At 44.0% G+C, this 15968-nt stretch overlaps 2 protein-coding genes across 9 annotated transcripts in view; one reads left to right on the top strand and one right to left on the bottom strand.

Annotated features, from left to right (window-relative positions):
- Nucleotides 1-15968, bottom strand: part of zranb3 (zinc finger, RAN-binding domain containing 3) — a 125725-nt gene that overhangs the window by 94448 nt on the left and 15309 nt on the right. The gene's annotated exons all lie outside the window — the stretch shown is intronic.
- The window catches only part of LOC311253294 (R3H domain-containing protein 1-like), a 45526-nt gene that overhangs the window by 14821 nt on the left and 14737 nt on the right, over nucleotides 1-15968 (top strand). For 5 of the 8 annotated variants that reach the window (XM_084347147.1, XM_084347148.1, XM_084347146.1 and 2 more), the window contains exons 4-17: nucleotides 1358-1375; nucleotides 1977-2066; nucleotides 5775-5898; nucleotides 7381-7459; nucleotides 8084-8143; nucleotides 8795-8935; nucleotides 9657-9765; nucleotides 9943-10038; nucleotides 10426-10451; nucleotides 10729-10782; nucleotides 11450-11682; nucleotides 13946-14215; nucleotides 14703-14857; nucleotides 15226-15354. In XM_084347147.1, the coding sequence (XP_084203273.1) occupies nucleotides 1358-1375; nucleotides 1977-2066; nucleotides 5775-5898; nucleotides 7381-7459; nucleotides 8084-8143; nucleotides 8795-8935; nucleotides 9657-9765; nucleotides 9943-10038; nucleotides 10426-10451; nucleotides 10729-10782; nucleotides 11450-11682; nucleotides 13946-14215; nucleotides 14703-14857; nucleotides 15226-15354 (1584 nt within the window). The remainder of the gene's footprint in view (nucleotides 1-1357; nucleotides 1376-1976; nucleotides 2067-5774; nucleotides 5899-7380; nucleotides 7460-8083; nucleotides 8144-8794; nucleotides 8936-9656; nucleotides 9766-9942; nucleotides 10039-10425; nucleotides 10452-10728; nucleotides 10783-11449; nucleotides 11683-13945; nucleotides 14216-14702; nucleotides 14858-15225; nucleotides 15355-15968) is intronic. The other 3 variants (XM_084347149.1, XM_084347151.1, XM_084347150.1) reach the window with 3 other exon arrangements.

Genomic DNA, 15968 nt, shown 5'->3' with positions numbered 1-15968 from the left:
ACGGGGGAGGGGGGAGGCAGCGGTAGGTGTAACACGGGGACAGAAAAGCATTCCGACAGAGGAAAGAGGGAAGGGAGGGAGGTGGAGAGGGGGACTGGGTGACATTGCCGCCATCTGCCTCCAGCTCTCCGGCTCCGTCCTCTGCGGCAGGACAGGTGGCTGGTGGCCGCCCTACTTCTGCTGACTTCAGCCCTTTCCCTCTCCCCCTTTCCCATTCCTTTATCTCCTGCCGGCATTGTTCATTCCCCACCGGCCCCTCGCCGCTCAATTAGCTTGTGTAGCGGTGCGCTCACAGTCCCAGCCCTCTCCCCCCCCACCAACACCACTGCCACCGCCACCCTTCCCCTCCTCCTCCTCCTCCATCCACATCCACATTACCTGATATAGGACGGGGCGCGGCAGGTCACAGGCATCGGAGATGGGCGGTCCATTTCAATTTTTTATAGGCATTATTTGGCCCTCAAGCTCAATGAGGGAAAGGAGGGGTTGTCCTTTTGATTTTTTAGAGGACAGGTGGGAAGGACAGAGCAGTGTGTGTGCGGCACATGTGTGCGTGGATGCATGTTGGGATTAGGAAGCAGAGGACTGGGCTCTGTTACAATTTCGACTGAAATGGCTCCTGCCAGGTCTCCCCCCCTTTCCTCGGCTCCTCTATGCGTGCTACTGAGAGACCTTCTGTTTATACGTACACATGCACACACGCAGCCACTAGTGCGTGAAGCGCAGAGGCACCGAGCTGTCTCACACACTGTTGGGCATCCGGTCTCTCTCTGCTCTCCGCATCTCACCTCCAGTGCCTGGGTCTGATTCACATGACAGCTAAATGGAGCCGGGAGCGACGCATAAAGCTGACCCGAATCGCTCGCAGCCACATGTCTGGCTTTTGTTTTCTGCAGCGTGTGTGTGCTCAAGTGTGTGTGTGTGCGTGTGTGAGGAATGGGCTCTACAGTGCGACCGCTTTGGTAGCATATGCTCTGCAAAAATTAATTCTCGCTCCAAGGAAACGGTGAATCTTCAACGTGAGGTTTTCACGCCGCACATTTTCTTTTTTCCGCAGATCAATGCCGCTAAATTTCTATTCTGTGCTCTTCAATTTTTCAGTTTAGGAACAGACAGGCAGCGCAGGAGGTTATTTGTCTTTTTGTGCCGTCTCGGTATGAGTTGCGATGCTCTTTTGCAGAGCTAGTAGCGCACGCATGCACAAAATGTAGGCCAGTCATATTTAATTCAAACTTCTCCACTTTCTTAAAGTAACGATCCTCTCTTCCCCTCCAAACTTGTGTGGTTTGTTTGAATTTTTTTGTTTCTTTTCCGTGTGCACTTTTTTCCTCTGCACCCCTCCCCTACCTATGGACAGCCTCTGAAGTACTCTAAGGTACGGTATGCTCGACATGCATGTTGTGAAAAGGATGCTCCAGCCTGTCTAATGTGCACTTGGATTGCGTTGTTTGCTTGGATTAAGTTGGAGGTTGCACTTGTGTTTTCCTTTTGTCAAGCAAGTTGTCATCGTATGCCTTGCTCCAGATGTGTAAATTTACCTCAATGACACTGTTGACTATGAATGATCGTGGAGGCTATGCCTGAAAAAAAACAAATGGTTTGAAATGGACATTTCCTGTGTGCTTGCTGCATTGTTGTGGTCGATGTTTCCTCAGGAAAAACACGAGAAGCCTCGAGTTTGTGTTCACTCCATCTTTTATTTAAGATTGTTCTGATCAAATTATCTGAGAAGATCTGCAGCCACTGGTCCACAATCATCTTCGCAGCGAAAAGCTCAGTCGCTCGGGGGGAAAAGATTTGTCAGCTAAAATGTGAAATATCGAGACTGTGTGATTTTTGCTTGCAAGATCGATCGTGCTCGCTGGCTGTTTCTGTTTTATTTGGCTTGTCACTGTGATGATATTGATGCAGTTGTGTTGCGTATGTGTGTGCGCATGGTTTTAACTGTGCCCACCTACCTGCACCCCCCTCCGTAGTCCAACACCAGGCTAAAGCTCGTGCGGAGCCTGGCAGTGTGTGAAGAGTCCTTTCCTTGCCCTATTCCTGAGCCTTCAGCAGCACCTCAGGTAACAATCTCTCTGAACAAACGGAGTGTATTCACATTAGAGATGTGCTGGTATACCAGTTAGACCAAATACCTTCTAATGGGAACAGTATTGGCGAAAGCATGGCTAGTTTATGGGTGCGGATGTTTTTTATGTATCTGACAAAGAGGAAACTGCTTGCATCAAGAACATACACATTTTATCCTTTTATCAGAGATGCTGTCCACTGCTAATGGCTTATGAAGAGCCCAATTTAACCGTGACGCCGTCTGCCTCTATTATGATCTAACACTCTCCCTTTTAACTATTAACAGCCACAAAGAAAACACCCTCTATCATAAAGACCCTCTCGAGACACGTTTTAAGACATGTTTGCTTTGAATAGTAATTGTGTCTAATGTGTTTTTTTCACAAAAAAGTTTAATTACATGGTTAAAAGCCTATAAATGCATGAATATTTGTCATTTTAGAGGTCCAACTACAGGACACAAGATGTCTCCTCTATTACATTGAAGTCTATTCTCAGTGTACGTGCACTTTAGAGCTGCAGAGATTAATGCGTTAGTCAGTTGAATTGGCTGCCAACCATTTTGGTATTTGATTTATCGTTTAAGTCGTTTTTCAAGCAAGAATGTCAAACATTAGCTTGTTCCAGTTTCTTAAATGTAAGGATTTGCTGCTTTACCTCATTCATGACAGTAAACGAAGAGTCTTTTCAAAAGAAACAATTTGAAGATGTCACTCGTGCTTCTTTTTGACATTTTATACACTAAACAATTAATTAATTAACCATGAAAATACTCAGCAGAATACCTGATTATGATGATGATTTGTTAGATTTGTTAGTTGCATACTGGGTCATGATTGGCTCCAAACTATTTGTGATTTGTCACAAATCCTGCTGGTGCGTACACATGGTAAACTGAGATTTAAGGTGAACTCAGACAGTTTCCGTCTTGAGCGGAGGAATGTTAAAACAGCCTGCTACTGTCAAACACTGCACCTACTTCGATCTGCACAGCATCCAACTTGAAAAGTCTTTCAGACAGGCAGGTCAGATTATAGAAGAACCCAAAAAATTCCTCACATTAAAATGAAATTCAGGAATTTTACACCCTGATTGTATTGAGTAAGTGACCATGTGTGAAAAATGAATGTGGTGTATAAAATCTAAAAGAACTGGAGTAATTTAAGCTTATTCATTTTACTATATTTACTGTTAAAGGTTCATTTATTAGTCATTTTACAACACCAAGGTTGTAGAATAAAAATTTGAAACAAGGCTCCAGTGGTAGTGTCTCTGTAAAGTTTGATTGAATTCCTGCCGACCATCGTTGTAGCATGAAAATGTGATACCAGCACATCTCTAATCCACACGCAACCCACACTCTGCTCATACCATCTCGGTCATCTCATCAAGCCCAGTGTGACATCGTGATTCTCTGACACCTCAGTCCAAGTCGTTAAGCTACAAGCTCACATTCATAGCGCTGAACTGCTGACACGGGATCGGTTCTTCATTCCATCTCATTACAACCGAGCAGGTAGACCTCTGCTGCTTGATTAGCGGCCTTCGTCTGACAGCTATGATTAAACACCCGACCGTGACCCACCAGATGAAAACATCACATCATCAAAACAGAAAGTAGCGAGCTCCAACAGCGAGCCGGCCGTTAGTTTGCTAAATCAACTCTTCTCTTTTCAACGCCGTATCTCCGGGCAAAGCCCCCCTCTGATCAAACTTTTCTCCATTACATGCCACTCTGCACAGCTTCTGGCATGCTTTCACACACACACACACACCAGGTGTGTTTGTTCCGGGCGTTTCAGCCAGTCAGCAGCGAGCTCCATAACCAGAGGGCGGTGTTATTCCCACAACAGTCTCGCATCGTCTGCACTCACACGACGTCCTGTATTACCGCCATCAATCATGTCGGGGAAATTACAATTTCCACACGTCAGCTACAGAGAGCTGTGGAGCGCTCTAATTGAATACTCCTGATATTTCCCCCGCTACTGTTATTGGGGCCTGGAGTCGAGACTCCTTCTGCAGCAAGCTAACCTACAGGGGAGAGGTAAAGCAATAAAGAAAAGCGGAGGGAAAGGCACGCATTCAGCTGTAAGATCACAGATTTTCCATTCAGACGTCCTGATTATCGAATCCAAACATGTCCCATTGTTTGCCATTTTACACTATTGTCTCCAAATCAAATTATGAACAGTAACAAAGGGCTGTACGGCTGTCCAAGCCCATCCACGCATCCTGAAAAACTACATCTGCCCTCGCACTGTACGCCTGGCTGTCAATTCCAATCAATGGCCGATAGTCGCGGGCCTCTGAATACACGCTGTACTTTTTTGTTTCAGACTGACAGCACGTTCATTACATATTCAGAAGACCATCATTTTCACGCCGTTTTCCCTTTATCTCGAGGTAAATGGATGTCAGGAAACAAATGAGGCAGCTCGCAACAGCTGCACATCAACCGGGCGGCTTCCATGTGACGCCGAGGGTGGCATTAAGCAGCAAACATCACCGCTTCTTGCCAGGGGAGGGAAAAAAAAATCCTTTTGCTTTGACGAACACACACACACACACACACACACACACACACGAACTCGCTGTCACTCGCACAACGCACAATCCAAGACTCGTTTTCACTTTCTCCCAGTCTCGCTCAGGCAATTAGTCAGTCACGTTCCTCATTAGCATATTACATTTTCACATATATTCAGCGCGTATTGAAATGAAGGAGAACGTAGCGTCTCATTATCTTGCTTCGCAGCTGTTCCGAGGATCAAACTCGTGACCTTTTTTGGTTATGAGCTGCTCTCCCGCCACTAGGTCACCCCTTCTCTCAGTCCTTCATTCATTCATTTCTCACACACACTCACACACACACGCACACACTCGCAGACTCTCTGATGTTAGCTTTCCAGAGTTGTGTTTAATCCACTTACGGTGCACTGGCAACCCCTCTCCTCTATTCAGCTTCTCCTTTCAGCCCTTTGTAGAATTGCCTGAAAAGCAAATCAGATACTGCTCTGAGTCGTGTGAGTGTGTGTGTGTGTGTGTGTGAGAGAGAGAGGAAGAGCACGTCTGGGGTAAATCAAGGCCATTTTTAATAGATCTCACAAAGCGTCCACACCAGACTTCCATTCTGATTGCAGCACGGTGGAATTTTTTGAAGAACTTTTACAGTCGGAGGGGGATTACAGCTAACTCCTCCATCCTGTTGAATTTTAAGGAACCAAATGTGCTGTGTTGTTTAATATCTGGGCTCAAATTCATGTTTTATTCAGGTGGTTTCATAAAAAACAAACTAATCTGGCAGATTAATTGCCGTTGTGAGTGATTTGGAATTCATGGACGCAGGCACATAATTGCCGGCAAGGAGACAGGTTCCAATGATAAACCAGGAGTGTTTATTAAGAGTCTTGCTGAGGCCTCTTTTGCCGATGCTATTCTCTAATTAACCTAGAACCTCAGGCAAGATCATAGAGAATGAAATGCCTCGTATTTAATGCCTACTTTCTCAATCAATGTCATCGATCAGATCGCATTTAGTATTTGAAGATCTTGAGTATCTTGTGGTGTAACTGGATGAACTAGTCGACCAAAATGGCTAAATTTAGGCCACGAACAGCCGGCCATTTTATAAAAACATCAGCAGGACCTGTTTCAAACGCATGCCTGTGAATCATTCAGTATTTATGTATTTTTTGCAGGATGGATTCCTTCTCCAGCCCTTTGAAAAGGAAGATCGCGCCGCACCGGACCAAGCGGAGAAAGATGACAGCTGCAATAAGGTGGACAAACCGGAGAAAACACCAAAAAAGATGCTATCAAGAGGTGAGAAATGCTACTCAACCCGTAGTGGAGTGCTCATTTTGGATCACTGTATATAGATTTTTTTTCTTCTTTGTGTTATCTTGATAATATGTCTCTTTCTTGAACATATTTACCTTCTCTCTCTTCAGTCATAGAAAACGGAGAGTTTGTTTATTTAGTTTGTTTAGGCATAAAAAAAAAATCAGTCACTGAAGATCTTTCTCTTCCATCTGAATATATTTTAAAGGACCGTATACTGGTTTGATTATAGGGTTAGAAACCTTCATGGAGACCTGACGAGACTGATGTCGGTCACAGCAGCTGAAATATTTCCATTAACACCTCGGCTTCCTTTACATCATAAACACCTGGGGCCTCGTTTATAAACATTGCTTATGCCCAAAATAGAGCTTGAAAGATGCATGTGCTTCCCCCATCCAAAAATTTGAATTTATATATAGAAAACTATGTGCACATCTCAAATTACTCACCCCCATAGATTATTTACATCGGCATGTTTATAATATCATTTTGTCCGCAGTTTGTCAAGACGACACTGAAGCCAAAGTGTTGAAACGAAGCCAAATGCTTTAATGATACTCATCACACAATCCATGTCACTCAGCCAAATTACAGCCTTCTAATAATTATATCCTTTACCATGTCACGAGGATGATTCAGTCCTAAACATTTTTTTTCTCCGGCGCCATGCCCTCCAGTTTGTCCAAAAGCACTTCTCCATTTTAAATGATATCTCATTATGGGCCGATAATTGGCGCGATTCAGTTAATTGCGACAAGCTCAAGGTGTTAAGCAATTATGCGGATTCCCACAGGCGTACAAAGGTGTCTGCTTCCCTCTGTGGAGCAACACCACTGATGAGGCAGCCTCCAATTATAGAAAGCCACCGGGGGGAACAAGCTCCGGCGTCCCTTGACTCCCGCTGATGGGTCCTATCCTTTGTTGGTGCACAGGAACATGTTGGTTTTTTTTGGGTGTCAACTTCGTTATCCGACAACTTCTTCATTTCTTAAGTGGTTCAGCTGGCAGCGCTCACTGCTGCTGATACAAGCTGCCAGATGTTTGTTTTTTTCCCCGCATTGGTCACACCAATAACCACCAAATTGCATGGTCCTCCTTAGCAATGTCACCCTCGGCGAAGTTTCTCTCTTCAAACGTAGACTTCTCCATTTCTTCCTCACAGGTAGTTGAATGACAAGCTGATTAATTTGCATATCAATATTCACGACGTGCGTTTCATTAACTGTTTATCATTAATTTGGGGAGTTAACGGGGCGGAACATTTCAATTTCCTTGTTATTCATATAAAGACAATTATATTGAGAAAGTGACACACAGGTAATCTCAGGGATTGTTTTATAGATCTAGACATGTTTGAGTTTCTCTGTGCGCAGGAAGGAATCTATGCATGCTCGTGCTTTATAAAGTCTGTGATGTATTTCCTTCATTTAGTGTGAAATAAATTGTCTTTCTCTTGGTTAGATTCCAGTCAAGACTACACAGATTCAACTGGCATAGATCTCCATGAGTTCCTGGTCAACACATTGAAAGGCAACCCCAGGTATGCTGAACAGAGACACACAAATGTTACTGATGCAGACAAACTCTGACCATCAGGAGTTCATCTTTTAGGTCTAAAGGCCTGCTCGTACCAGCATTTGACACAGAAATTCCTGCCATTGACCAATAGCAAGAGGTCTTGACTTTGCCGACCTTTTAGGGGACAGTTAGCCAGCAACAGGCTAAGGAGCTTGCTAACTCAATAGCAAGCTTGCTAACTCTGACAGCCCCCCCTCTGTATTGAATAAACTGACGTACAATCCCAAGAACAAAATGCCAGAGATGGGTAAAAGGCACATTACTGCAAAAATGTAAAGTAGCTTTGAGAGCCATTGTGACTGACTAGCATTGGCATGGTCCTTGCTAGTCATGGCATCTAAGAGCTAAGAATCTGATTTTCTGAAAAAGGAATGATCTTTGAGAAATACAATCTTTGAGGTTAACATCACCCACTGGTCTGAATGGTTTTCCAGACACCTCAACAATGTACACACCAACTTCAGATATTACCATCTGGACACTGATGCTCTTCCTTATGAGCTGTGAAGTTAAAGAGTCATTGATAACGAACCCACTTATTTAAGTTCTCTCAGAAACAATCCTTATGTTTTTTGTTTTGTTTTAGGGATCGAATCATGCTACTGAAGTTGGAACAGGACATCTTGGACTTCATCAGCAATAATGAGTAAGGAGTATTCATCGAGACGTTGCTGTTCAGCTTTTCTTTCAGTTTGTGTTGTCCTACCCAAACACCACAACACTTGTTTTCAGTGAGTTTTAACAAATTCAACAATAGGAGAACTCAATTAGTGAGTCCAGGTGCAGTTGTTTTTGATGGGAATGAAAACCCGACAACTTTTTCATCGAGTTTAAAATGTTCATCCGAAGTTGTAACGGAGCTTTCCAGAAAACCTGCACAGAAGGATCTTCACACCTTCAGATGCGCTGTGCTGGAAGTCACACAATTAAGAGGAACAGCTGTTCATCGTCCAGCTGTTTCAATTTGGGCTGAGTCTGTTTGGATGTGTTTCATTATTTTTTTTAATTAATTTGTGAACTTACTATTGGTGTTGGTGATCAACATCTCTGTTACTAAAGTACTCAAGTTGCTCTAGAATTACTGAGGGCTTAAAGTTCTCCTCCAGTGAGCTCAGAACAGACCCAAGAGCAGATACATCCTTACCGTCCTCTACCAGTTGAAACAGCCCTAGCTTTACTTGACCCGCTCCTCATTTCAGACTGGGAGTCTGACTGATGTTTTTTCCCTGTAGTATATCAATTGTTAAACATTTAAACTGTAAAAGACCATTAACCACATTTCTGTGTCTCCTTCCAGAAGCCAACAGAGAAAGTTCCCGCCCATGACGTCCTATCACAGGATGCTTGCACATCGAGTGGCAGCCTACTTCGGCATGGACCACAACGTGGACCCCAGTGGGAAGTCGGTGGTGATCAACAAAACCACCAACACTAGAATGTGAGCCTCTCTTTAGTGTCTTTTCTTATAATTTAACTGACCTTATTTGTGTAAAATAAGTACGTGAATTAGACAATAATCATCAGACCGATGGATGTTGCATGAGGGATCTCATTATAACACACTGTCACTGGTTAGCATCCATTTCAAAGATGTGTATGTATTGTACTGTGTTGTAGAGATGTCTATTGAATGTAGCATGCTAACCAGCTAGCCCCTAGCCACTTTGTACCTCAAGAGTTGATAGTGTGATAGTTAACAGCTTCAACACTCCACTGGTGCTCCAAGCTCCCAGTTCGGGTTAATACGACCCCTAGCTGCACGGCTAACTGAGCTTACTAGCTAACAGTTAGCAGCAGTTAGCTGTTAATCTGGTGATATGCTGCTCCCTATTTGTTTGACTTTGACAGGCGGCCAATTCTTACATATTGCACCTTTTTAAGCTTAATGAATTCTTTCCATAATCTTACAAACATAATAATGTTAATAATCATCTTTTACCTATTAACTAACACTTAATACAAGGACCTTAATGTAAAGTGGTAACTTGCCACCTTGCTTGTTAATTGTTGTCGGATTTCCTGCGACCATTAGCTGTTGCAATCAATCAACAGATAAGTTGATTCCTGCCCTGCTTGTTGGTTAACATATGTTTGCTGTCAGCGTCTTCCCGAAATTAAGCTGCCACTAAAACTCCTGTGAATTCCCCCTCCACCGACAGACCTGATCAGAAATTCTCCGAGCACATCAAGGATGACAGGGCGGACGATTTTCAGAAACGCTACATTCTCAAACGAGACAACTCCAGCTTTGATCGCGAAGACAGCACGGTAGGTGTTTTTTTTTTTTTTTTTTCTTTCCCCCAACCAAGCTGTCACTTTCATTCCTGACATGTTGGTAAGAATGGGACAATCTGGCGTCCCTGACATTGCTGCTAAAGACGCTTGTGTGTGCGTGTGTGTGTGCGCGCGTATATGTGTCTGCATGTGTGTGTGTGTCCTTGCCAGATTCGAATGCGTTTGAAAGCTGACAAGAGGAGCAAATCGATGGAGGAGAGGGAGGAGGAGTACCAGCGAGCCAGAGAAAGGATATTTGCACATGATGTGAGAGCTGTTTGTGTAGGCGGGGTGGGGGGTGGGGGCCATGTTGCACAAATCTTTGTGTCGTTTCTATTCATGTGCAAATTCAGTAGATGTCTTGCTACCAATTACCACTGCTGGATTTATGAATTTTTAGACGTGGGACGCTCTGATTTGGAGCCAAATTCATGAAGTTAGATTTACAGCTAGACCCGAGAGCAGTTGTCCAGCCACCTGTCTAATTATTAATGATATTTATTGATGCATTTATTGGATTTTTGAATGCGTCGAGCCATGAAATGTAGCTCACAATGCGAAGAGAAAAGTGCTGGAGGTAAAAATAAGAACAAACTGTGCCGTGAATTATCTGCACCTTTTGTAATTTCCTGTAATTTTCCTTCCCACCCACAGGGAGATCACTTCATACTTGATAGAAGGTAAGTTCACCTCTCATCGCGTAATAATATTGTTCCAAAAAGCTGTATCTAATAACGGATGATGAATTGTCAGTTAATTGGCCAAAGTATAACCGATCTCATCCTTTTAAAGTGGAACCAAAGCTCTTCAGATAGCTTCTACTTAAAATTATGTTCAATCACTTTTACAGTTTTCCTGTCAGAGCAGCAATTAGAGCTCGCTCTGTCATGTTTTTAAAATGGTGGATATCTCATTTTGTCGGCGCCTGTTCGGTAATACCTCTCCTCCTCCCTTCAGTGCTCAGGATGAAGACACATGCATGAGCACCCAACAGAGGCGGCAAATGTTCAGGTAGGTCCACCCACCCACCCACATCCTCCCTCCTCCCTCCTCCCCAACCCCCGTCACACATCATTCAGCTCTTTCAGCGGCTGAACCGCAGGCAGAGAAAAAAAGCCTTAATCGGCTCGCTCAGGAGCAGGAGTGCTGATCTGAGGATTTGTTTTTCGCCGCTCAGGAAAGCTTCTGTTAAATAGGATTTTTCGGCCCAGGTTTCCTCATGTGGGATGGCCTGTTCGGACCGAAGCTTGGCAATTAGGCGATGTAGCTGTCCATTTAAAATGTCATCTTTTTAATGATCGAGCACTGAAGATGCTATGGCTGGAGCCACAAAAGAATGAATGCTGATTTAGTCCATAGAGGAAGACAACGTGCCTGAAATAAAGTAGCAGTAGTAGTACAACGTGATTGAAATGTCATAAATTGAGTAAATAAATGCTTTCAAATATCAGAGTACATTTTAAAAAAACAACAGTTTTGTGTTTTTTCATTACCTTTCACTGTGTAAATCTGTTGCAATAGAGTGGTTAACGAAAGTTTAGAGCTGAAAAAATTAGTCGATTAATTAACATCACCTCACAGAAAATGTATCGATGACCTGCTGATATTGTGCCATGAGGATGTAAATCTGTAACTTAAAAAAAGCATAGGATACTAAATCAAATATTCTGTCTTTCAGGTTACGGGCAGGTCGCTCAGGAGCCAGCCGGCAGAGCAGCTCCGAGACGGAAACGCTGCCGCGGCACGGCGAACCGCGGCCATGGAGCAGCACCGACAGCTCGGACAGCTCCAACCGGCTCGCCCCGCGGCCCGCCATCACCAAGGCCAGCAGCTTCAGCGGCATCTCCCCCGGCCTCGTCCGGGGGGACAGCACGGCCAGCAGCAAGAGCACCGGGAGGCTCTCCAAAACAGGCAAGAAAGCTAGTGAGGATGAAGTACCTGAACTTTAAAAGTGTAGCTGTCAATTTTCATGTTCTCTTTCTAAAATGAGGCTGATTACACGGTACAGGTGAATTCTGAATGTAGATGGAGGGATTTGAGCTTGTAAATCACCCATTTAGTTATTCAGACAAGAGAGAGGAAAGCCTCACAGCATGAAGAGGAAAAATTAGCCAAGTAGATAGACGGGGGAATAAAAATAGACATCTTGCATGTTGAGCTCGGAACTAAAGGCATGTCGACAAGTGTTTGTCTCCCTGCCGCGGTCAGTAAAGTCTGTGCGCCGCCATGTAGTCGGACAGCTGTCAAAACTAATGGCCACACAGCAACGTGGTGATGGAGGAGGCTCTTAAAAAGTGTTGTAGCAGCAGCAGCGTAGTGTAAAACCTACTGCATAATGTATAAGTTGAAGTGCCGCGCGTGTCGCCGAGATGAAGTTAAGGCTGCACCCGACTGCAGGCGCTTACTCCACAATATGATCCATTTGTAACTTGACTGCCTGAGATGAGTGAGGTTTTGTCTTCTTTATCTCAGTGAACGCAGGGTGGAAATCCTTGCTTGGCCTCTGCTCTCCATTTTGTTCCCTGCCACTTTTTTTCTACTTTTTGTCAATCTCCCGCTTTTCTTCCGCTGAGAAGTAGCAGCAGCAGCAGCGGGTTTCTTGCCTGAGCAGTTCTTTAAGTTGTTTACGAGGCGACTGGCTGCCCTCACTTTGTGTTTTGGGAGTATAAGTCGAGGAGACATCTCGCCCGCGCTGCCGTGTTCTCCTACCTTTGCCCTTCTCCTCTTAAAGGCCTCAAATAACCCCCCCCCCCCGACAGGCTGCACGCCATTGCTACCTGAAAATAGGAGCTTAGAAACAATAGAGGCAGAATTGTTTCAGCCTGTGCGATATCATTTCTGCGTTGATGAACCTCATTTGTCATCCAATTTTCTTTATTTTGAGGTAAAGTTATGAGTATAATTCAGTATTTTCTGCTATTGTTAAGCTCCACTTCTCCGTATTACATCTGACACCTTTAGTTGTTAGTTTACAGTTCCAGCTGATTAAACTGGATCCATTGTTCTACATTCAGCTACGCAACAGAAATACACATACTAGCTGAAATTAGCTTTACCATGACCTCCTACAGCATTGAAGTTCATTAGCAATAGCAATCAATTAACACTTAATTAACTGTTAAACGTAATTCATTTTGCTCCATAAGGAGTACTATACAGTACATGTTATCTGATAAATGTTTCTGTACTTTGACTGAAGGAAGATAAGGCAGCTGTTAAATTAATTGCCAGCTATTTTGATAATCGATTATTCGGTTTCAGTAATTATTTAAGAAAAAAAGTCTAAATTCTTTGATTCCAGCTTTGTAAAGGTGCAATATGTAAGAACTGGCCATCTGTTGAATTCATATTCCCAAAAAATGGGGGCAGCGTATTAACAGAGTAACTGCTAACTGCTTCTGGCTTTACATCATCTGTTTGTACATCCGTGATTGTAGCTATTGTTAGCTTGTTCGCTCGGTTAGCCGTGCAGCTAGCAGGACTCCCAGGGAAGTGTCGGTGTTTAGGCGTAAAAATCAGTCAATGAAGAGCTTTCTCTACAGTGCACCTTTAATCCTCCACGACAGTAAACTGAATGTTTTTGTGTTGTGGGCAAAATAAGACATTAGAGGACATCATCGTCCTTGATTAATCATCATTGATTAATCAAGAAAATAATCAGCAGGTTAATCGATACTGATAGTACTCAGTAGTTGCCACTCGATACTTCTAAGTAAAGGATCTGAATGCTGCAAAAGACTGCATTCAGAAAGGAGATTTAAAGAACGTTTTCTGTGCTCCTTTGTGATCCATTGTGCTCTGACAGCAACAATATTATTGAACTTGGCTTTCTAAAACCCCACAACACCAGATTGCGATGTCAGTCCCTCCTCCCAAAATCCAAGTGCTTCTTTGCGCACTCACCAATTTTGCACAACAGTCAGTAATTACACAGGGAGACATCCATCACAGACGGTGCACAGATACCAATTTCTCCATCAACGGTTCCCTCAGGAGACCAGAATGCTATGCAGCCACAAGAGAGGTTGCGTTATTAGCGAGAGGCACGACTGCTTCATTATCACAATCGGCTCTTTCCACCCTCATGAAGAAACTAACAAGCAACAAGTTTTAAAGTCGTCGTCGGAGATGTAGGATGCAGCTGATGAATCTCTCTGTTCTGCCTCTTCCTCAGGTTCAGAATCGTGCAGCAGCGTCGGCTCCTCGTCCAGCTCACTATCCCGTCCCCAGCTGCCCCTCCCCGTTTCAGCCTCATCCTGGTCCAACATCCCCAGCGCCCCCTTGATCCACCCGGCTGCTGACACCAGAGGCTCGGGACCCCCTGAGATGATCAAGAGCGTCCCTTCACAGCCACCATCTGCTACAGAAGCGACCAACTATTACGTGTTGCCGCTGGAAGCCTCAGGGATACCACCCGGCAGCGTTTTTGTCAACCCACACACAGGTGGGTGATTTGGTACCTCCATCTGAAGATGAAAAGCCAGAGTTTGGCGACCCAATGTACCGCAATAAATCAAAGTGATTTTTCCCTTTTTTCCTGTCTTGTAATTTTCTGGTTTCCTAATGAATATTCAAAACTTGCGGACAGAATTACAGGTCGGCACGGGGCTGCACTCGGTTTGTCTGTCAAATTAGTAGTCAGACCAAAAGCGTGCTGCTCAAAATGCATTGAACAGATGGGAGAAATCTGTAAATATTCATCATGGGCCAAACACACAGTTGTACACTTTTGGGCTGCAAGCTGAACTTCAAATGCTGCCAAGGTTGTTAATTCCTGTTTGCTCTCCTCTCACGGGCCATGTTTGGGTGTGTCCTTTCCTGTCACGAGGAGCATAATTCAAGTGATTCCTCTTCTATGATGTTGAATTATTATAGCGTGTGCAGCTCACATCACTTTTGCTTTCTGGTCTCTTGTGAATTTAATTTGACAGGCAAGCCTTTCATCCACCCCGATGGCAGCGCCGTAGTTTATAACCCAGCCGCCGTCGCCTCGGCTGCAGGCAGGAACCCACAGCAGGGGAAAACCCTGCAGCAGCCAATCCCTAACCCAACGCAGCACCACCAAACCAATCACCTCCACTCACAGGTCAGTGGGCGGGATTACATATTTCAGCAGGAGTCTTGACTTTTCATTTTACAAGTCATGTAAAGACTAATGATTTTTCTAACTTTCTCTAACCGCACTAACTTATAATGTTGAAATAGGAGCTGATAGTGGGATGGCAGGAGCTTAATTGACCGTAGCGGCATGAGAGTGCTAACTTGTGTAGCATTAGCCTTAGTATATTAGCATGTCATGTATGTAGCCTTTTACTAGTTTCTCATTTTAAAACAAATTGGCTTGAAAAACAAGCTCACGGTCAATCGAGGCTCCCGCCACTTTACTTTTCGCATCCTTCGTCCAGTCTCATCTCCTGTCCCTCTTGTCCATTTCTTCTTCCCTTCCCTCCTCAGCCGATCTGTCCTCCTCTCCAGCTGTCCTCTGAGCCTGTCCACAACCCAATGGTCTCGTATCCTCTTCCTCCTCCTCCTCTTCCTCCTTCTCAGTTCCTGCCCGTCTGTCATAACCAACAGTACACTGTGGTACAGAACTTCTTTCTTTCCATTGTATTATTCCTTCCCTCCCCCCGTTCCATCTCCTGTCAGACCTGGCTCGTTAAGAGTTTGTCTTTAGACAATTAATAAATGGACCCAAAATCCTGCTCAGCTTGTGTCTGGCTGAATAAATGCTCTGAGCTCTTATTTAGAGCCAGGTCTTCATACATGTGCCTTTTAAATAAGCCCCTGAATAAATGATCTTCTGTGATGTATTTAAAATGCAGCTAAATTTTTTTGCGACATATCACATTCTTTGCTACCAGAAAAAAAAAAGATTTTAAATTGTCAATTTAGCAAGTGGAGTTTGGTATCCATTTTGTTAATGATGTGTAAAATAAGCACAGCATTATCTCACCTCTGCAAACATGAAAACCGACTGCATTATTCTCCCGATTAACTATTCAGTTCTAGATAATTTTTTGGGGGGTGGAAAGGTGTATCTAAATCCAGCAGGAGCCATTCCCCACATATATAGATCATGCATTCACTTAACCTCATTTTTGACCTGGTTTTAGTGAAAGACATGCCTCTGTGACTAATTATGCCTGTGGAAAGTTCCATTAATATTTAATTCATCACCAGATGTTAGCGCTGAATAA

This window comes from Pagrus pagrus (genome assembly GCF_965226575.1).
Source record: "Pagrus pagrus genome assembly, chromosome: 24".
NCBI lineage: Eukaryota > Metazoa > Chordata > Actinopteri > Spariformes > Sparidae > Pagrus > Pagrus pagrus.
Note: the sequence above shows the minus strand (reverse complement) of the source record. Positions and strands in the feature narration are given on the sequence as shown.